This window comes from Vombatus ursinus, unplaced genomic scaffold (assembly GCF_900497805.2).
Source record: "Vombatus ursinus unplaced genomic scaffold, bare-nosed wombat genome assembly UNPS02007284.1, whole genome shotgun sequence".
Classification (NCBI taxonomy): Eukaryota; Metazoa; Chordata; class Mammalia; order Diprotodontia; family Vombatidae; genus Vombatus; species Vombatus ursinus.
This window is the reverse complement of record NW_020947062.1, coordinates 21,087,144-21,110,662: the sequence shown is the minus strand read 5'-3', so window position 1 is coordinate 21,110,662 and position 23,519 is coordinate 21,087,144. Positions and strand designations below refer to the sequence as shown.

Sequence of the window (23,519 nt, the reverse complement as noted above, 5' to 3'; positions counted from 1 at the left end):
TAATAGGATCTTTGTACAGAAGAAATTCAAGCAGATGAGAGTTGGACTTCTAAAACCATAGATTTCATCACAGAGGACACAAAGAGAAAGAAGCAGCTGATTTTGCCTCAGCATCATGTGAAAAACATAAATAAACTATGTTTGCTAAGGAGAAAATAAATTTGGCTTGAAAGAAAAGGTTTGCTTTAAAATGTTAAGAGAGTTACATAAACAATAGTGAAGTTTGCCCTTGCTATGTCTGAAAGCCAGACAGATTTGGTAAGACTTGAATATGATGGTACATTAGAGTGGAATTCCCATAGTAGTACTTCCTACATCCATATAAATGAATATTTCACCTCATTTAATCCATGAAGAAAAAAACACATTCATTTTGTTACTGAACTGCACGCATTTATATCAGCAAACATACCTATTAATGATGACAAGTAAGAAAGATGACAGTTTCATACCTATTCCATGTCATTTGGAAAGACAGAGTATCTCAAAAAAAAAAAAAAAAGCCTTATCATTAAATTCATTAAGCTTAAGCTCCAAAAGTTTTCCACGTGAGGTAAAGAGGAAATTTTGACTACATACATTTAATAAGTTACATCCAAGTGGAAGAAACTCACATCCTCTCCACTATTTTATAATATAATTTGTTTTTTGTTTTGTTTTGTTTGTTTGTTGTTTTTTTGACTAGACAATGGGGCTAAGTGACTTGCCCAAGGTCACACAGCTAGTAAGTGTTACATGTCTGAGGCTGGATTTGAACTCAGGTCCTCCTGAATCCAGGGCCGGTGCTCTATCCACTGCGCCACCTAGCTGCCCCCAAAACATGATTTAATTGAATTTTACTGAAGAAGGAAGGAGAAGAACATTTACCAGGAGAAAGAATGAAATCAAATGTGAAGACCACATTTGGTTGCTTGAAGTTGCAACAATTTAAAATATTTAGAACTCTATATTCATATCATTTGAAAGACTAAGCTCTGTTCAGCTTTCAATCTAATCATAAATTCAATGTCAAAAGAATTTAGCAAAAGCTTATCTGTACAAGAAGCTGTAAAAAGGTCAATATGATAGATATTGTCTTTGACCTCCAAGGAGTGTAGAGTCTAACACGGCTCTTGATCAGTTCCTAGAACCTTTTTCTCCCCCTTATGCTATTAGCATCAATAGACATGCAGACAGACATTGGTCACTAAGAACAATTTCATTAGCAATTAATTTAAGTAAAATCAGGTATTTCAAAGGAAAATACATATGAAATATACTCCCTACACAGGTCGTGTTTTTTTTCCCTGAACTTTCTGGATCATGGGTTTAGAGCTAGAAGGAACTTAGAGGTCATCTAGTCTAATCCCCTGATTTTACAGATGAGCAAACTAAGGCCAATGGAAGGGAAATGTCTTGCCAAAGGTAGCACAGGTAGGGAAAGAATGTAAGCAAGACTTTGCTCAGCAGCCCATTCCATGACACAATGATACAGAACAGTTAGTGCACACACACACACACACACACACACACACACACACACACACACACACACCAGTCAATACAAATGCAACATAAAAAAAAATGAAGGTACTATGAGGGATCCCAAATTTGGGCTTTTCCGTAGTTTAAAAGATTCTTCTTCAGAGCAGCTAGGTGCCTCAGTAGACAGAGCACCAGCCCTGGAGTCAGGAGGACATGAGTTCAAATCGGCCTCAGACATTTGACACTTACTAGCTGTGTGACCCTGGGCAAGTTACTTAACCTCATTACCCAGCAAAAAAAAAAAAAAGCTTCTTCTTCAACATTCACTTAATATTTTCACTTGAGCAGCGATCACAAAAGTTTCAGTGATTGAAACAGAATTTACTCCTAACACTTTCTTCATAAAAGAACAATTAACCTATGGTGGTAACAAAAAGATACCTATGGGCCACCTTCTGCTTCAAGCAGCGCAAACCAATCATGGAAATATAAACAATTCTCAAATGAAAAGCACCCTCAACAATACACAGATTTCAAATTAAAATAAAACAACTTTTACAGGACTTAGATGAGTGAAAATGAAGTAGCAGGAATCTTAGCGGTCAGACTTCTGACTGCCCTGAAGAGACTGCAGGGGTCAGGAATGGAGCAGCAGATGTTCAAATATCAAGTTCAGCAAAAGGGAAAAAATGTTCTTGCTGAAGAGAACTACAATTGCAATCTGAATGTACACAAGGACTGGTAAAAAATTATATAATGAAGCAAACTTGCTACTCAAGAGGAAAAACTATAAATGGGAAGAGAAAAAAAACAAGTTCTGAGGGCTACTTAAGAGTAGCCAAAATTAAAGTATCAAATTCCTGAAAAAAGCAATTGTACATTATCTTAGAAGTAAAAGAGTGCCCTGAATCCATGAATTGAACAATACATGCAAATGAAGTCTCCACTGTAAAATGATTCTGCATAGCTCACAATGCATGTAACCTGGTTCATATTAAAATATTTTGGCTCATGGTAACTTCTTGACATATGCCTACCTGTTGAGGTGGATTTTTAGTACCAGTTTGAAGCACAGTTTGTATATGCTCCCTGATCTATTACCGCCCCCAGTCATTTCAAACACACATATGGTCAACAAAGAACATATAATGGTTGATAATAGCTTCAGTCTTTCCTCAGTGGAAAATTACAAACATTTTAAGAACAAATCAATGAATGCATGATGAAGTATGACTTTTTAAGTCATATGGCTATTCTGAGGAATGTTAGTGTTACAATCATGGTAAATCAGACCAATGAAGTTTGTCATTTGGAAATCTCCAAACCATCAGCAATTAAAAAGTTTTTCCATGAACCTCAAATCAACTCTTCTCTGGAGCTTTCATTCTTTTTCAAATTCCTTTTGATTTATTTTTGTCAATGTGAATAATTATACCACAAAACTATGAAACTATCACAAAAAGAGAACCAAAGAAAAAGGCCTGTATAAATCTGAAAAATACTTACCAGCACCCTGAATATAAAAATGCAATACCACTGAAGATTTCTAAGACTTAACTTCTTGCACAATGTTTGCAATCTTAAATTATGTGCAAAGCAATTTGCTTTGATATAAGTTCTTTAAATCTGCTGCTGTCTTTCACATTTTGATTATAGACTATTTTAATTATGTACTAAAAAAGAACATCTCCCTCTAAGAAAATGAGCACCAACGACTCCAAAGTCATTTCCCCAATGCAATCTCCATTAAGCCTCTAAATACTTCCTTTACTAATTCGATGAATTAGAACTCTATTGTTTATGAATCACCTTTGTGTTTGAGGGTCCATAACCCTACTTTTATAAAATACAATTGCTATGGAAGGAAATGATATTTATGTCTGATTAGAAATGAAAACACTATTACATAAATCAGCCTGGGCATTTCTTCACGTCTTGAAACATGATCGGCAATTTGGTCTAATTGGTGATCAAGGAAACTATCTTGTGATCAATTAAAGTAATTACCAGATTCCGGCAACACAACCTACCTTAATTTCAGCTAGAGTCTGCACTTCTTCAACTTTAATTAAAAATAATGAAAATTATTAAGCAGTCTGCAGGGCAAGATCATTGCCAAGCACATGTGTGTCATATGACAGGATCTTTACTTGGTACTACTAGTGGCTTACCAATATATAAACATTCTTTATACACCAAGAGTCAGCAAAATGTTTGAGCCAGAACAAAATTACATATCACACTATGGCCTTTACACAGATACACTCTTTGTTCACAGCTACAACATCATAAAAGATCTTAATTTGTAAACAATGCCACAAAATTCAGAACAGCTAGGAACATGGGAATTGTTAGGGACAGGTCAAACCTAGGTCTCATTCACTCTATCATGAATTTTTTTCATCATGACTCAAAACAGCAATAATTCAATGCTAGTTCTATGGCCGACAACAGCAATTCCTTCCCAACTCTTATAGCTAACCAGTTTGAAAACCATTGAAATTCACTTTTGGAAGGTTCAGCCAAAAAGTATTTGACAACTTGTAACCTTGTTTTTTCTAAATGTGCATCTTGAAGGTACAAATCCTCTAAAGAATTGAGTCTTTTACCTGTGATCATCTTAACTATACATCAGATGAAAGCCTGAGACAAGCTTAAGAGGTAAATGTTAGATGTAAATGTTAGAGGTTTACAGAAACAGAAGAGTAACAGAAACAAGAGAGTATATCCCTAACCAAATACTTGGCCCTAATACATCCTATCCTTGCTTGACCTCTAACTGGGTTCAAAATCTCAAGTGTTGTAGATGGAGGATATTTAGCTCTGGAAGAACCTTCAATATTGGCTGGAAAACCAATGCCAAAGGAAAAAAGAAAGAAAGTTGCCTAGTCTACACAGAAGGCTCTTCTATGCAGGTAGGTGGTATACTAGATAAGAATGCTGATCTGGAGTCAGGAAGACCTAAGTTCGAATTTGATCTCATACTTACTAGCTGTGGGACCCTGGGTAAGTAACAACTTCTGTCTGGTGTGCCTCAGTTTCCTCAACTGTAGAATGGGGATCATAATAGCCCCTATCTCTCAATGTTGTGGTGAGAATCAAATGAGGTAATATTTATAAAATATTCGGCACAGCGCCCAGCACATAAGAGGCACTTAATAAATGCTTGTTACCTTCCGTTCTTCCCTTCCATTCTAGATTAACTCTCCCGCCTCTGCTAAGGTCATAAATATACAAGCTTCCAAAATTGGAAACACTACTTTAAAATTCTGCCCCTCCCCCCGACTCTTGGAATATTCTTCCTTTTTAAAAAAAGATGTTAAATTTATTTTTTGGCAGCATTGGTGAATATGATAACTCTCATCAGAATTTTTATAAAATTTTACTTAAGTTTTACAAAGTAAATGCTTTCCCCTTGTGGGAGAATGTTTTCATTACTTTACCAATTCCTCTTCTATTCTTTCCCCAAGCAATAAAATCTCAGTGTAATTTACCATAACAGTACATTACCACTGATAATATTTTGTGTTTTTTTTCCTGAAGCACAGTCTGAATAAAAAATAGTCATGTACTGATACAATTTAACATAAGGCTTCCTCATTTTGCTATAAATTAGCATTTAACATCTGTATACTGAGCAGACGTTGAGGCTGAAAGTAAGAGTTGAAATTGTCTTTTTCCTAAGAAGGTACTGTTTATCTCTAAATTCTCCTGCAGTAACAAATCCTCTATTACATTTCTTCATTTGCATCATCAGCCACTAGTTGATAGCCCCATCCTTCAGCCTGATTATAGCCTTGAGTTATTCAGAGTCTTCAGTTTATGCTAGGCTCAGTATCAATAAAATTTCACTAGCTTACTATCCACTTTCTGCTCCAAATAACATTTAAAAAACTGTTAAAATAGACATCCCAGAGGGAATTGACTAGCTTTCACTATTACAGATCCTTACGCATGAATCCATTTGCTGATGAGCACAACCACCATTCATCTCTTTTATCTCTCTAGGCTTGCTCACTCACATCAATCTGCACTCATGCTTCCAGGTTAGGGTTTCTCAGAGGAGCATGGCAACACTGCTACAACTCACTCTAAGGATCCCAGACGTAACACTGGTCAGGGGCAGCGATAAGTCTACTATTCATCACAGCTCCTGCACCCCTATGCTTCTTATTCAAATAAGCTAAAATGATAACATTAATTCATTCATCAAACATTATTAAAACATGCAAAACAAGAATAATCATAACAGTCCACCTATAAACCCAGGTCACCCTCTCCCACCAATGCACACAGTGTCCATGGAAAAGAGTGGACACAAACTTAAAAAATTCTAACAGGGAGTACATGAGTAAGGAAACCCGTGTGCCCAGGACAACATACTATTCTCTATTGCAGGCCTTGATGTCTTTGGTCTGCTTGGGGTAGGTATAGTCACCTGCTGAGTATAAGCCTCTTCTTTGCACACTGCTCTATTCAAATTGCTATTTGGCTGGGCTGCAAGGTAGTAATAAGCTTTTTTCCCCTAAGCCTGGGATCTGCAGAGCTATTCAGGTCTGCTCTCTTGGCTGAACTTTGAGGGGTCTTCCTCTGTCAAGCACTATGTGGTATTAAAAGACAAGGCAAGTAAGTCTTTCTTTTCCCCAATCAACTCTGTTAAGAAACAGAGTATTTTTTTTTTCCTTCAGTAAGTTCCTAATAGCAAAGTTTTTCCTGGAATTGGCTCAGCTCCCAACAGCAGAAGCAAAGCCTGTCCTCAATCAGTCAATAAATATTTGTTAAATGCGTACTACATATCAGGTACTGAGCTAAGGACTGGGAATACAAAGAAAAGTAAAAAACAGTCCCTGCTCTCTAGAAGCTTACCATCTAATATAATAATAACAATAATCCAGTCAGTTCATCCATGGAACAATGCAGGCTCTAAGCTCTTCTCCAAGCTCTCGGTTCAGCTGCTTTTCTATGAGTCATATGTTCAGCTGGACTCTGGTGGACTCAGTTCCTTTCAAGCAGCAGGAAACAGTCTCCACTCCCCTTGTCTCTACCCTGCTTCTGTCTCTCTCTGCTTCTTCAATCACTGACTGTCTCTTGCCTTGAAGGAGCACATATCTACAGAAAGTGACTCACTTCTACCTTAGAGTGAGAAACCTAAATTCATATTTTTTCAACAATGCCATAAACAGGCAATATACAATTATCCTATAGTCACCAAAACTATGGTAATCAGAGTTTCCCAGCTATCAACCTTAAAGTCCTCATAATAGTCACATGCAAAGTAGCTTCTGGGAAGCAAAAAACTTTGGACATCTTTAACTTCAGTAACTACCTTTCTCTGAAGACTGTTTTCTCTCAGGTCCTCTTAGAACTATATTTCTCCCCAAGGACTTTTCTTTGGGGGACTGTTTTCTCAGAGGTGTTCTCAGAACTGTACACGTTTCCATCCCTTTCCACAAATAAAATTGGCCAAAGCTAAAAGGACTAACACCGTACATTGGTATTTGCCATCAGATAGTTTAAATCGTCTTTTGTGACTCTCTTGATCCTGGTTTTATTAATAGCACATACTCTTTCTCCACCTCACAGTGGGGTAGTAATACACAAAGAATAGTGAGGATGCCCATCAGAGTCCTTCATATAATGATTAAGACTTTACACTTATTAACATACACAATTACCAGCAAACCTTGTGTTCTTCTAATAATGACAGTTTACTCTGAAATAGTTATTGTACTTTTTAGTAAGTTACATATGGGACAAAATTGTTCCAGTTTTGTGCTATCGTAGGTACCGGGACTAGACCCATGATTTCATTCATACCCAAAATTCCTGGATGAATAAACTCCCTCTACCAATATAAGTCATCACCTTTTCTGCAACTTACAGTCTTGGAGAACTGTCGAGAGCAAAAGTGTCAAACATAAGCTTGCCAAGTACCAAATTAAAATGAAACTGGGAAAATGTTTGACAAATTAAACAAAAATATAATATAACACAGATAATGCTAATTTGTGGTTTTCTAAGTCAATATGCCAGCAGGGATCTTTTTTTTTTTTTTCAGTATGTTGCCACTGGCCTAGAGTATTAAAAAGCTAAATGACTCACCTTGGTTCATACAGAGAATAGGTGTCAGAGATGGTTCCTGAGCCTAGGACTTCTTAGTTAAAGCCAGATCTCTATCTACCACTCCATGCAGCCTCTGCTGTCATAGTTTGACTAAACTGAATCTGAGGTCATTAAAATTAAGAAAAACATTGTTCATAGAGATGTTTACCAGAAAACAACAAAAAAAGAAAAACAAGGGGATAGTGAATTGGCTTTATAATGAGGGATACCCCAACATATAAGTTACAAATATAGTCATACAGATATGAATTGTTTCTGACATGCCCTATTGCAGAAAAATTCAAGGTTTGAGTATAACTGCTTACTCCAAAAATGTAATACTGAGAGCCTTATTCTCAGATTGGGTCAGCATTAAAGTGAAAGAAAAGATACTATATCCCCCTCGGTTTCATCATAAAAAAGACATTTGGGTAAAAAAAAATGGTCAAGGAAATTAAGTAGTAAGTATCTGCCCCCAAACTACCAATACCAAATCTGAATTCATAGCATGTATGTAGATTTCTGGTAAATTCTATAAATTCTATCTATTCACAATACAAACTAGGAAATGGATTTAATAGGTCTAGACAATTTTTTCAACTAATTTCAACTAATCCTTCTCTCATACCTTAAATTGGGACCTATTTCTTCTCTTAATCATTTTTTTTTTGGCTAGGCAATGGGGTTAGGTGACTTGCCCAAGGTCACACAGCTATTAAGTGTTATGTGTCTGAGGCCGGATTTGAACTCAGGTCCTCCTGAATCCAGGGCCGGTATTCTATGCACTGCACCACCTAGCTGCCCCTCTTTTAATCATTTCTAAAGATAATTTTTTATTCATATTCCAATATTATCTTGATAAGCAATACAACACCAAAGCAAACCTAATGAGAGATTCAGGTAATAGAACTTCAATGCATCTCTAGTACAAAATGGTCTGACATTATACTACTTAAAAGATGCTCCTAGTCCCGTATCCCCCGCCCCCCTCTCAGCAATTTAAAAAATCTTTTTTTATTTATGTGTTTCAAAGTGCCCATGTTATAAACTTAGAAAGATCCCTGGTCCTATTAAAGCATTCTCAGATTCAATTGAAGCAAATTACAAATACATTAAGTATTTATCCCAAACCTGTCATGAGATTTAAGGAAAAACTTATCTTTACCTCCATGGAAAACAGATTTTTATTTTAAACAATATTAACAAAAGAACAATCTCAGGACTCTGGACTAGTAGAAAACTTTAGAAGTGTACCACACATTGACCCAGTCACCGGCTTCAGTATCAATGGCTTTACTTTAGTCTTAAAACTAAAAGCCCCTACTAATGGGGCATCAAGCTGTAATAAACCAAGAACTTCAAAGTTCTATGATTTCTGACTCTATGGCCTTGGCCAAGTCACTGAGCATCTCTCATCTCAATTATTTCACTTGTCAGCCTAAGAAACTACTACCTATTGTCTTCAAAATTCATTAGAACTTGTAAAATGCTTTGTAGAGGCAGCTCCCAGATGGCATTATATTTTAACAGAATCAACTGGTTTCCAACTTGCATCCATCCTCCAAATGATTAACAGTTAACTGATTTAATGTTTCTGAAAATCTCTACAATCTATTTTATGTAGTCATAGAATAAAATTAGTCATCAACTGATTGTGAATGACAATTTATATATCTATGTGCTGAAAATACATAAACTATGTTATTGACCACTGGGAAAATTGCAATGAAATGAAGAGGATTTAACGATAACATACATTCATGGGAACAAACACTTTTTCCCAAAACAACATAACACGCCTGGTCTAAATCGCAAAATACAAAAATCACTTGAATTGCGGATGTTAATCTAGTATTATCATAATTTAAAATAGCTCATTGAGAATATCAAAACAACAAACTAAATTTATGCAAATTCGAAAAGTTCTGCTTTTCTTTATCTCCTTATTACCTAAAATAAACTTCTATTAGTATCCATACTGGAGTAATAAATTCATTAGTATAGGTTATATCTATTAGAAAATCTACTTGATGAAACTAGACTACATCTCTTCAAACAAGAAATGCAATGCTTGTTTACAGTTCTATCAGCAAGGAAACGAACAGGACTAGCTCTATCTAAAACATTTTGACAGAAAAAGCACACAAACATTGATATATTTGAAGTACTTTGCCACTTAAAGTAATTGCTGAAAAGAATTACTGCTTTTTTAAAAGTTTATATTTTATAATACAAATAGTATTTTAAATATTAAGAAATAACATGAGGCACTCAAGTAAAAACAAATTCTTCAATAACCTTGCCAAAAGCACTGTGATTTTCCTATAAAAATTATTCCAATTTGTTGATCTTACATAGGATGAAACATACTGTAACAATCTTCATAATTTATGTCCTGTTGGGACACAATGATTTAAAGTAACATAATACAGAACAGCATCACTGCTAATCTAAACCACCTGACCAGATAAACAGCAGTTTCCCTTCTCTCTTCACTGAGGGCATTTCTGTTTATTGTCATATCATTTCCTAATTTTAGGAACATGAAAAATAAATGCAGCCAACTTACATTTCAGTTGAAGGCAGAGCCTTTCTAATGTCAGGAAGTTTGCACACACAGGTAGCGGTACAATGTCAAGGGCTCCAGGAGACAGAAAACAACCCATGAATTCCATCTTCAAAATCATTTGCAGTGAAGCAAATATGGACTCATCCCAGACAATAGGGACCAGGTGCAGTTTTCATAAACTACACATTTTTTGATGTCGCTAAAAAAGTAATTCTTTAAAACAAATTATAGAGCCTTACACTCCATGAGCCAAATTTTGAAATGTCTCAGTCATGTGCGTTTTCACGTTCGTAAGGAAGGAGGCAACCGTGCCCTCAATATCCGTAATGATCTGATTAACCAAGCCAAATGCTCAAAATGAAACAGCATGAATTGGAAGTGGAGAGTTCGTAGGCAAGTGGTTGGCATTCTCATTTTGAAGCCCATTTCCTATGGTGGCTCTCCCTTCTCTTCCTCCTCCCCCAACTGATATGTAATCTCCACCCTCTGTGCCTTCGCCCAAGTGGTTCTGAACACCTGAAATGCCCTCCCTCCTCACCTTCCCTTGGTAGAATATCTGGCTTCCCTGCAAAACTCAGCTCAAGACTCACCTCCTACTGCAGGACTTTCCTAACCATCTTCTACCTCACAGTTATTAGCACCCTTAGCCTCTTGAAATTACTTTGTATCTACTTCCTTGCCTACATGCAGTGTTGCTCCAGATAGACCGTTGTCCTTTTATTATTCCCAGTGCCTTGCACACAGTAGGCACTTAAGCTTCTGTACTAAATCTCTTTATCCTATTCAAATACAGAAAACATGGGGGGAAGGAGGGGGGCCAGGGCCTTTTAAGGGGAACTAAGAGAAGGTTTTAAAGTTACAAGAGTGTCTGCCTGCCAGTGGTGGCCCACACCTGTAACCCCAGCTGCAGGGAGGCTGACACTGGCAAGGCTCTCAAGCTCAGGAGGTCTGAACTGCAGAGGACCACGGGGATCGCAAGGCCACACCAAGTTTGGCATCAACAGAGTGAGCCCCCAGGAGGAGGAGGTGGGCCACCTGACCACCTAAGGAGGGGCAAACAAGCACAGGTCAGAAACAGAGCAAGTAACTCTTCCTGTGCAAACCAATAACGGGACTGGGTCTGTGAGAAGCCCCTGTACTTCCAGGATCCAGCTTTCAAATAAATAAATAAATCATAGTAAGAAGAAAGCTTAGGACCATATGTTCATTCAGCAGATAACAATTCACTAAAAACATTCCAAATCAAAACAAAATGCTTGTCTGACTAAATTTTTATAAACTTGGTTGGGAACAAGAAAACAAACAATTGTTTAAGGGTGATTTGAAATACTACTTTCTGCTATGGCTGAGAATTTTCAAAGCTCTGCATGCTCCATTGGAAACTGCTTTGCTTTCACAAGCTGTTCTGTCCCTGCCAAGTAAATGGTCTGATACACTTTATTACATATTTATCAGTTTGCTTACACAGGCAAATATATCTAATTATTTTACCCATAAAGACCTGTGTAAAATAAGTAAGATTTCTACCCTGAAAAGAGCAGGATTACTAAATCACAACTTAATGAATGTGAGGGGGTACCTGGCACAGATCTCCAACAAGAGACATCTGTTACCCAGGACTGTCCACTTTGAAGTCTACTGCAATATCCTCACACAGCTCCAATGACTCTTCCTGAATGAGCAAAACCAAGGTCAACATTACCAGCAGTCCTTCTGTCTCTTACAAGGGATCTGCACAGGAATCTCAGAAGTAAATGTTCATATTTCTGTCACAAGCTGATAGGTTTTTTTTTTAATTTTAGAAATTGAATTGTATAAAAATGCATTATGAAGCATCTTTTTTCAAAAAGCAGGGAACTAACATAAAAATAAGATTTTGAAGTTTATACTCAATAATATATTATCCCTAAGTAAAAGACTCATGCTGAAATCCTATAAGAATCTGCAATAAAATCTAGTGAATTTCCAAACTGTTAATGTGAATAAGTTTGGGATTGGGGTGGAGTACTCTTTTTCCTAAAAATCTTTTCTGTTCAGAGCGAGACCTAAGTTGCAAATTTATTTCAATACATTCTATCCACCTCAAACAAGTTCTCAGATTTCTAGAACCAAAATCAAAATCAACTTATGCTGCTTTAAAGTCAAGAGAGCTTACATCATCATATGTTACACTAAGCATCATGGGTAGAGCCATCTAACGACACACCTTTTTCCATTAAATAGCAACATCATCTGTCAAGTATTTGTCACTAAGCATTGACCTTCTCTGAATCATTCAACTTCATCTGATTTATTAACTTGGATCACACAAGAGGAATATCCTACCTTCAGCAAACCTAAGATATAAAAACTTAAGACCTACCAAAAAAAGGAATTAGTTTGTTGTCATTCACTTTACAAAAGAATTCATCAAAAGATTATTATGAAATAAATATCTAGCTCCCTTGGTAGACAAACTATATCAATCGACAAGAAAACTTTTTTTTCTTTTTAAATGAAGGGAAAGATGCCTGTTCTACTAATACATGTTTTTGAGTTACCATGTATCTACCCTATACTTTTTCCTTTAAATATGTATTACTATCTTTTGTTTTTCATATTACCTTCATTTCTAAATAATACCCTGTACTTTTTCAATCATGATATATAGTCCCCCAAAGAAGAAAGTAAGTTCAGTAAAATCTCAGTGAAGTGAAATGCCCTAAGACTAAGGCAGTCCTAGTTAACTAAATATTCTGGTTAACTGAGGATTAAATAACTCTGTTTCAAACTTTATCACTGGAAATCTTTCTAAAAATCCATCAACAAAAATCTTTCCTTCATTGTTCAAATGAAATAACTTACTTTACTGATTGAGAATTATACAGTACCTCAAGGTTTTCATTCTGAACATCAATTCTCATCTACTAGATGAGCAGAAGGTTATATGCCTAGGAAAAACCCAGGGAATTTTTTAAAATGGCAATAATTCCTAATATAGAACTGTAATCTTATCATTGGCTTTCTTCTTCTAAAAGGTAATGAACCATCCAAAACTCTTATTTCTGTTTCAGTAGCTTTTACGTGATTGTTCAATTAAGCAAAAGAACAAAAAATTTGTAAGAATGGAAGGTTTTCCCTCTTACAGCACTCTGATTACTTTAACCCAACACATTCTAGTAAAGAGTTTCATGGATAAAAACGGCAATGAAAATGGTGTAACTTAGAAGTGCTGCATCAAACAAAAATCCTGGTTTTATTTTTTTTAATGCATTTTTTCATCCAACCAAAACATTAAATAATACAACGAAGCCCTCACTTGTTGAGCACCTGTTAAAGCAATCAGTCACTTAAAATAATAAACTCTGCTGTGCAAAGAACAATGATAATTGGACCAGTTAAAATAAATGTTCTAGCCACCAAAGAAAAACATTAGAAATACTGTAATAAAAGCCTCAAAGAGCATGCTTACATGTATAGGACTAGCAACATAGTGCAATGGGACATTCACTGAACTAGAAAATCAAGACTCAGTTTCTTTCTAGTCCTGGCTATGCCAACATCTGGGAACGTAACCACAAGCCAATCATTTACCCTCTCTGTACTTCAGTTTTCCTACCTTGCTGTCACAGAACATACCACCCGTCTAGCCTACCTCTTTTACATGACTGTGAAAGATCTAGTCACTCTCTGCAATGTAAGGTGCTATCACAAGTATTTCAAAGCACAAATCAATTCAAACATCTTCTGGGGTTTTCTTCTTATTTCTTAGCCCTGCCCGCCTGAGATTCTACCATGGCAAAGCTCTACTACAAGGTACCGATCCCAAGGAGAGGCTTCACTAACAAAATGTTTCTCTTTCTCTTTCTATTATACTGCAGATTCAGATGTATCCAGATTCTATAGCAGCTCTGGGGAATTTTGTGTAGGACGCTAAATCTTATGGAATGACATGGAGATGCTATCAAAATCTTATACAAAACCTATATCCCCCCCTGGCAAAATCCACCTTGTGTAGATACAGCTTAAAATCTCGTAGGTACATGCTCTAGGGTAGCAGCAATGATGATTTAGTTCATTCAGAATGACCTCAGTACTGACCTGAACCTGGAATATTCTGTCAATAGTAAAGAGCAAACTTAATTTGTTTAGCATTAGGAACAGAACATATACTCAGTCTCTAGTATGGTACAATTTCCCTGGGGTTGACCAAATTTATGGCATGTCTCACAATGTCTTTTCTTAGAAAGGATAAATATTTTGTATGACTTTGGGCAAGACATTTTCTAGGCCTGATTCTAATTCTGCTAGTTTATCTATCTGAAAGACAGAAAAAATGTACCCCTGACGGCCAATCCATTAGAGATGAACAAGTCTCTTCAAACTGAGGGTTACTCACCCTCTCCTGTCAGAGCTCACTTTTTGTGGGCACAGCCTCTGAGCACCCAGCACAGACTCTATGCCATGAATGGAGGAAGAATGATTATAGAAGGTATTCTATAGTTGAAAGGGACCTCAATATCCATCAAGTACAACTGTTTCTTGAAAAAGAATCCCTTTGACCATTATGCCTGACAAATAGTAATCCAGTCTTTGCTTACGGACCAGGAAATAAAATGTATTCTGTATGCTAAGGAGATGTTGTTGCTCTCAGTTTTCTCAATCATATCTGACTCTCTGTGACCTCATTTGGGGTTTTTCTTGACAAAGATACTGGAATGGTTTGCCATTTCCTTCTCCAGCTCATTTTACATATGAGGAAACAGAGGCAAACAGGGTTAAGTGACTTGCCCAGGGTCACACAGCTAGTAAGTGTCTGAGGCCAGATTTGAACTCAGGTTTTCCTGGCTCCAGGCCTGGCTCTCTATGCACTGTGCCACTTACCTGCCCCTAAGGAGACATAGTCTATGAGTCCATCAGTATATGGAACTCTCAGAGTAGAAACTGCCTATACAAATGCTGGTTATCTATGTACCTCTAACTTATCAACTTAAAGAGTTGCCTACGGTTAAAGAAAGTGTCCATAGTCACTCAGCCAGCATGCATCAAAGGCCAGCCTTCTATCCAGTATGCCATATTACAGTTTCTCACTAAAGAGATATTTCAATAAATTTCTATCTTCTGTTGCCATTTGATAGAGCAATTCCTTTTCAAAGGAAGTAAGAGACTAAGCTTCCAAAGCTTTCTATAACCCAAATATCTCAAGACATAGCAATGGCTCTGGTGATGTGCAACAGGATAAAGAGAGAGATGTTTACATCATTAGACAGGACAGTGGGGTAAAATGGAAATACAAAGATTCCAGTTCACCAAATGAAAACTATACACACACCCAGAAAGCAAAAACATTTCCTTGTGTTAGAAAACATTGAACCACCACTAATAATTTTTGGAAATAATATTAGAGTCTTGGCTCCCAAATGAACAATTGTGTTCTACAACAAAAACAATTTCACTCAAATCTCCAAAAGTCTTCAGTCAGCTTCATGTTAATTTAAAGATATAAGCAAATTTCCTTCCAAGCTCAAAAAATGAAAGGCAGAAACCAACATACACGTATACACACATACATCACAAAAAAACATAAGCTGGTTTGCCATTTTATGAAAAACAAATGAAAAATTATACTCACATCATACTGATAAACTGAGGAACTGCCAGTGGTTTTCATAGCAGATGTAACATTTTAGCAAATGTGATTGTTTGTGAAAGAAATAATTCTGATCAAAAACTAAATTGCAGCCAAAGTGAGTCCTGTGCTTTGTCACTCTAATCCATTCTGACAGGATGCAGTAAGTGGAGATTCCTACTGTGAAAGGAGCAGATGTGAAAGGTCAGCTCTGGCCTGGAACTTCAAACCCGTTAACGTGTAAAACAGTGTGCATTAAAGCCTGAAACAGCTAACCACTGGATTAACGGATGTCCGCTATATGGCTCTGATGGGCTTTTGGCAAGTAATGGTTAATTTTTAAATAGGTCCATTGTAATCTTTTCCTTTTCTTTCTCCCAACTTTTACCAGGCAGTCCATTCTTAATTATAGACATAAAATATCATATCAGAAAAATATTTAGGACATAGTTTTGTTGCTGTGAAAAAAATTATTAGAAGGCAATTGTGTGGGGTTTTTTATTCTTTTTCAAAGCAATTTACCTTTAAAATTATTTATTCATCCAACCAGATAAAGAGAAAGTCATGTACCTATTATTTTAGAAAAAAGAGTCACAATTCTTTTGAAATTGGCATATCATGCTCATCCAAAAGTGAATCTAAGAAACATGGCAACCAAAATCTGCAGATGAATAGTTTTATTCTTCCTCATAATATAGGCCTAGATGCTTTAAAAGGTTGAAATTCACTCAAACATTAAAAATGGAAAAATAATTATCCCAAGTTCAAATCAAGTTGACTAATTCAATAATTTAAAATAAGGTCTAATGTTTTTTGCTTTCCTTTAGATAGGATGATGTTATTCCAAAAGGCCCAAATCATATAACCTTGTCTATATATACATATATAAAACTCAAGTTAATATACCATTAGTAGTTCAAAATAGCAATCTGTTTTGTGTTTCACTCCAAGTATTATTTAAGCATTTCAGTTCTGAGCTGAAGAGAAATACAGAAAACTCTGCCACTCTCTGAAAACTAACAGATTTTCTAAGACAAGTTATAGTTACATATTGACAAATGCATCACTCTAATAGTTGTATTTACAAATGCTGACTTCACAAGAGATCAATTCTGGGCCTTTTTGTAATCTAACTTAGATCCAGAATAAATCTATGTAGTGAAGAACAGAAGCAACCACATAATTCCTTTTCCTTTTTGAAAGTATTTCCTTGAATCCACGATTCTTCATTTGTCTGTAACTACACTGGGAAATTTAGAGAAAAACACTGTTATACCATTTTCAGGAAAGTCCTAACCATGTTTAACTTTCAAAGGAAACCTGTTAAAGAAGTTTGACCATTTTTCTTATAGAGAAATCAAAGGACTCAAATATTTTTCAGAGAGCTTAAATTCCCCCAACATTGTATCTCTTGATGCTGTTGCAAGACTAGAGTCCAGAGATATATTATACATCATTCTCCATCAAAGACCTCCAAGAAGTTACTGAAATCAAAGGATATCTAGTATCCCCTGTGTGCATTTCCTTCAAGAAGCTCAACATACATCTCACTCACCTAGTTCTTATATCACTAGTAAGCAAGTAGAGATAGAAATAGCTAAATTCATTACTGGTCAATAGTATAAGATCTTTATGTTAAAGTATAAGACAGTATTGTTTTATTAGACTTTGAATTTGTCATTAACAATATTCTTTAACTTCCAATAGTATGAGGTTCATTATTATCTGACAATACTAGATACACAGAATCTACAATATCAATTTAATATTTCTTCCATTTCAAATCATTATGACCACTGTTACCACCATTAAGTGTATGTACTAATGGACACATATCCCCTTGTGTTTTTGCTATTATTATTCTTCCTTAGGGATGTTAAAAGGATCTTTTAAACTTCCATTTGAAAAATCAACAGGAAAGAACTTGCCTCCCTTTTTGTGTACCTACCTAAAAAGAAGGTAACACACACTTAATAGATCTAGTTCGAGGCAGCTGTAATATGTCCTGACTGCTATGCCAAAACTTGACCTTACAACTTCCTAACTCAGAAATAAGATTGTTGTTAAGTCAATTAAAAGTACAAATTAAAGAACATGTTAATCGATAATGTATGTTGAAAAAAATGTTAAATTTCCAGGTATTTGAGCTAGCACTTCAAATTCACTTCTGGATTCTGAATTAATTTTCTCATGGCATGGAAATTTACTACCAGCTTCTAGCAACAACACATGTCAAACTGGTAGATACTGTAGGAATTCATAATCCAACCCCTGTTAAATTATTTTGATTTACAGTGAATCACTTATTATATTCATAAATGCTAGGAAGTTAGTGAATAACATGATAAAATGACACCCCAAAATAATTTTATAACTATGCAGGTGCACAAATCATAACATGTGGGAGATGACTCAAAGGATAATGGGAAATGAAGCAATTTTTGTAAGGACCATATAAATGGGGAGGGGGGGGAGCACCTACCAGCCTAGCCTAGACTTCAAAATCAGTTCTTTCAGGCAGAGTATAGCAGTCAAGCACAGGTCAACATAGTCAACAGTTACATTAAAACAAGCAAATGCAAAATACTTTATAATTTATAACAAGCAAATCATGTTGCTCATTCTTTTGAGGTTAAATGCTACTGACATAAGCTACACCTGAATCCAATCAGTGCAGAGACGTTGAGAAGATTCACACTCAAGGACTAAATTTGTCACAAATGGGTTGGTTTCCGATCTTAATGTAGCCAAGTTGCTTTACTCTGACCTCCATTGAACAAATCAACTTAATGGGCACTAGGAGTGCTATAAAACTTAACAATGGAGTGATTTTTAACTTTTAAAATATAGTTATGAAGCAAAATGTTGGATAGCTTCTACAATACTGGAAATCAAATTAAATCTAGACATTTTTTAGCAGTCATGACAGATATAATCCTAGTTACCATGTAAATTTATGGTAAGCTGCTGTGATATTAGCCACAGGTGCTATTTTTAATATATGGGCCGCATCTGGCTGGGAATAGAATTTCTCAGAGGACTGAAAATGACCTCACTATCAGACAATGGAAAGGAAAAAACAAGACCACTGTGGCATATAAAAGCTGAAGATGTGGTCCACAACTGAATATTTCACATAAAATTCATTTTAACTCTGCAGTTGTAGTTTAAAGGATATTATGTTTTCAATATTTAAGAGGCGCGGATATATTTCAACCAAATAGCCAAAAGATTAAGAATGTAAGACAGCTATGAAATACCCTGGCTACACATATAAAACAAGTTTTCCAACCTTTGATCAATGCAGGGAAAAAAGTGATGTACTAGGACTTGAAAAGAAAGCATTTGTGGGGATTCATAAGCATGCCACGATATTAGATACTGTACTGTGCTCTGAACCAAGACACAACAATTACTGAGAATGATACAGCACAAATTCATTAATGAGAAGCAGTTTTTCCACAACTCAGCTTAGTGTCATTAGTCATGTTTTTAAAGCTCTTTGGGATCATTCATCATGGCAAAATTTCCTAAAGAAACCTTACATTAAATGATTCTCACCAGACAAATATCTTAAAAGAGATTACAGCATATTATCACTATTTAAATTTTATATCCAGTGAAAACCACTTGTTACTGTTATTAAAAATAATAATGAACTGGAAAAAATAACATGTTCTAACCTGCCCAAGTTAATAAAAAAAGATACACCTAGAACAGATAGAAATCTTAGTTTTAAGTCACAGTTCCTGTCCTACTAGAATATGCCAAAAGAGGGAAAGAACTGGGCAAATATGGAACTGTGATGGAGGTTTTACAAATATTGAATTTACTATGAAAAAACTCTTACTAAATTGAAAAATCTTTATCTAAGATAAATTTCTTGAAAATGTTCTCATATTATTGTTACTGTTCTTAGATCTTAGTGCTGCCTAATCACACTTACTTTTTTTCCTTGCCTCCTTGGATAATTTAAAGAGCTTGATTTACTAGGATCAATACAGCCCCTCCATTTTTCTTAGGTAAATTCCATTCTACAAAGTTCTCTTTTAAACTTTCAAATAACACTATAAAAATTAGAACTTCATCTATTCTACATGGCCATGAAGATAACTCTGTGGTTCTGAACTAAGAGTGGTGTTTACTCTAGGTCTTTAATAAGTTAATGAAAAAAAATGATCAAATGAATATTGAAAAGTAAAAGACATACAAATGTAATGGTATGATTATTATTATTGTTGTTGGTGGTGCTGTTGTTGAGAGACCTGACTGATCCCTGCAACATGTCAGCAAACTTACAAAAGTTAAACTTAGTGAAAACATGCAACTTTAAAAAAAAAAAGAGGAACAAAGGGTTGAGATAGTACAGTTTATGCAATAGAGTCTCTTATTCACTGACACATTCAATTTAACATGGATGCTATACTATGCAGTATCTCTTTATATCTGGTTCCTCATATTCAGAGGCTAACAAGCTCTTTCAAAGCCACCTATTTCTAAGCTGCCAAACAAACCTATAAAGTATTTAGTAAGTGGAGGAAACACTTAAGAGCTTAACATTAACTCTTTCAGGCCACAAAGGAATTGTTTACTATTTTTTTTTGTTTTAGTTTACTGAATGGCATCTCCTCATGTCCTGTGAGACTATATGTCCTGTTGATAGTTTCATAAAAAACCTCCAGAGAATACACAGGCTTTCTTAAATCCTTTTTAAAGCCTCCTCTTTTTTTTTTAAAGGTGTAAAAATAACTTAGGACTAGATTTCAAACAGCACTTCTCTTGGGTAAAATGAGATTTGTGCTGAAAAGCTCTCATTTAGGTTCTACATTTCACACAGAAATAGATTTGGGAGCTATCAAACTTTCCGTAACTATTGTTGTTGTCTTCTCCTTATCTGGAAGAAAAAGGAGAAAATCATCCAAAAGCTGACAATGAAGTGTCTGTCCCACTCCAATAATATAATCAACATCTTGAATTTACTCTACCTCTATGCCCTGGACGGAGTAAATTTGATCAATTCAAAAACCTTATCATTCTCAACATCTAATCACAAAATTGCAAGTCTTAACCTTCAATTCCATACAGATGTGCTTCAACTCAAGTGAACCTCTTACTGAACCAGGTTCTGTATATAGAATGATTTTAAAGCAATACTTCTTTAAGCTTGTTATAATTCCACTAAAATGCATCAGATACTTATTTAATCTGTACACTCAGATAAACAAATATCAAAGAAATCAGCCAAAGGATGGCAGGGTCATAACGGAACTTCTATGATGCTACATTAACAGAAAAAGGAAGCAGAGTAAAATAACCACAATTAATAGAATCTAAAGATAAGAGTTTGTACTTAACTGGAATAGGCTCCTAAGCATGACACCTTTGTAAGAGTTATAGGACTTCACTAAGAGGTCTTCCTGGCAATAAGACTTACAAAGTATTTTACTTTGTACAGGTTAAATGCCATTAGAAAAATAGCTGGAGAGTCCTACAGCCTTCTACTAAATAGCATACTAGAGCTGCACCAAGACTGATGGCTTCCTTCTTAAGTATAATCAATGAACTTGTTCTAAGTCTTGCACTTATGGTACTAACAATTAAAAATTCTACTCCCAACGTCACGTCATCAGAAGTACACAACAGACATGGACTGTTTAATTTTACCTAGTAGAAAAGGGTCTAGCCTTTTTTTGTGTCATGGACCCCTTCTCAGAATAATAATTTTAAATGCATAAAATAAAATATATAGATTATAAAGGAAATAAAGTACATTGAAATAAATATGTAATTTTTCCCTATCCAAATTCAAACCGTGAAAACCAGCCACAAACTGCATGTTAAAAATCCCTGCTCTAAGAAATGGGAAGGTGGAAACCAATGGAAGAGGAAAGATCTTTATATAATTTGCTGAAAACAGAAGTATGAAAAACAAAAGCGTTACTCTGAAAGGCATTGATAGGGATTACCTATGGCATTCAACAGTCTTACAAATATTTAGGTGGCAGCTTACCAGCTGACTCTATGTATAATGCTGGATGCTGTGGGAAGAAACAGTGTGTGTGTGCGTGTGTGTGTGTGTGTGTGTGTGTGTGTGTGATTCCTTTCTTCAAGAAGCTCAACAAAGTAAATTATAATGTAACAACAATAATACAAACGACAACATGAAGCAGTGTTATTAAGCTACAAATGAATGTTGCCAACAATAGGTGCTAGTAAGTTCAGAAGATAGAAATATGACTGTAACTTGTGCAGGCTGAACAGGAAAGAGTAGAAACAATGTGTACAAAGATATATACAGGAGACAATAAGTAAAACTAGATCAAAAAGAGGGTTCGTATGAATAAGAAATAACGCTGAAAATATAGGCTGAGGTCAAAAGGTGAAGGGCCTCGAATGCAAGGTTAAGAAGCCTGGACTTTCTCCTAAAAACCAAGGAGCCATTGAGGGATTCTAAGCAGGGGAATGACACTATGAAAACATTCTATAAGGAGATTAACTTAGTAATAAGCATAGGATGAGAGTCAGGGAAAGATTGGGCAATATGGGTCTGGACTAGGGTAACAGAAGTGGGGGTTGGAGAAGATGTTTCACTTAAGAACTTTAACAGATCCATCATCTCATCGATCCACACCCCAGATCCTCCTGCCTTCATCCTCACCCCCACAGATCCCTGCCCCCATCCCCCTCAGATCCTCACCCCAATCTCTCAGATCTCCCACTCACATCCCCACCTGCACCCCCAGAATCCCACCAGTTCACAACTCCTCATAAGGAATAATTGATAGTATAAGAACAGACTTGATAACTAAACAAGGAAATACAATGGGATTCTGAGGTTTCAAAACAGTGGCCCACTGATGAAAACAGGAAGAACAGGAAGAGACCAGTTTGGATTAGAAACGGAAAGGACTCGATTTTAGAAATGCTGAGAATCCTTAGGATACAATTCTATGTATAATGCTTTTTTGGTATCTGATTTTACCTCGGTGTTTGATTATCAAGTCTCTCCCATGTCTTGTCTCCCCAACTATATAGTCTTTAGAGTAGGGAGCTTTTACATATCCAAGCAAGAGTCACTAAATAGAACATTGTGGGAAACTCAGTTCACGTCCATCAAGTCAAGTCAACAAGTATAGAAACCACAACTTCATTTGGTTTTGCATTTGAATGCTGAGCCTGATATCAGAAGACCCTGGTTCAAATCCTCATTCTAAGTCATTTCACATTTTTGTGCCTAAGTTTCCTCATCTGTTAAAGGTGATATAAGTATCTGCACTGCCTTGTAAGAGATAAAACAGTGAATGTGACTCCTTTACATCTTCAACACCAGCACTAGTTATAACATTAACGGCAGCACGAGGGATCACGGTGATAAGAATATGTTGCTTTTGGATCCAGGGTTAAATGGATTGGGTCGAGGCATATGGTGCATGTCTACGTTCCTAGTTTACTTAGGAAGCATTTATTTGCATAGTCAGATTGAAAATACTATGGGGAGGTGGCTCAGTTACATATACTCTGCTGGCTGTCAGTACGGCCACAAAATGGGGATTCATTAGCAATGTTTGCTGATTAGATAGGACTGGTTTAAAAACAGGTAAAGGGGGCAGCTACGTAGCACAGTGGATAGAGCTCCAGCCTTGGAGTCAGGAGGACCTGAGTTCAAATCTGGCCTCAGACACATAACACTTACTACCTGTGTGACCCTGGCTAAGTCACTTAACCCCAACTGCCTCATCAAAAAGCAAACAAAAAAAAAAAAACCATGAAATATAA

The 23,519-nt window shown here is 36.0% G+C and overlaps 1 protein-coding gene across 2 annotated transcripts in view; it reads right to left on the bottom strand.

The window, feature by feature from the left end:
- PCBD2 (pterin-4 alpha-carbinolamine dehydratase 2) overlaps nucleotides 1-23,519 on the bottom strand; it is a 51,259-nt gene that overhangs the window by 12,170 nt on the left and 15,570 nt on the right. The window contains exon 3 of one of the 2 annotated variants that reach the window (XM_027849196.1): nucleotides 15,747-15,923. The exons of the other annotated variant lie outside the window; for it this stretch is intronic. Within the exon in view, the coding sequence (XP_027704997.1) occupies nucleotides 15,747-15,785 (39 nt within the window). The 5' untranslated portion in view covers nucleotides 15,786-15,923. The remainder of the gene's footprint in view (nucleotides 1-15,746; nucleotides 15,924-23,519) is intronic. 2 annotated transcript variants of the gene reach the window in all.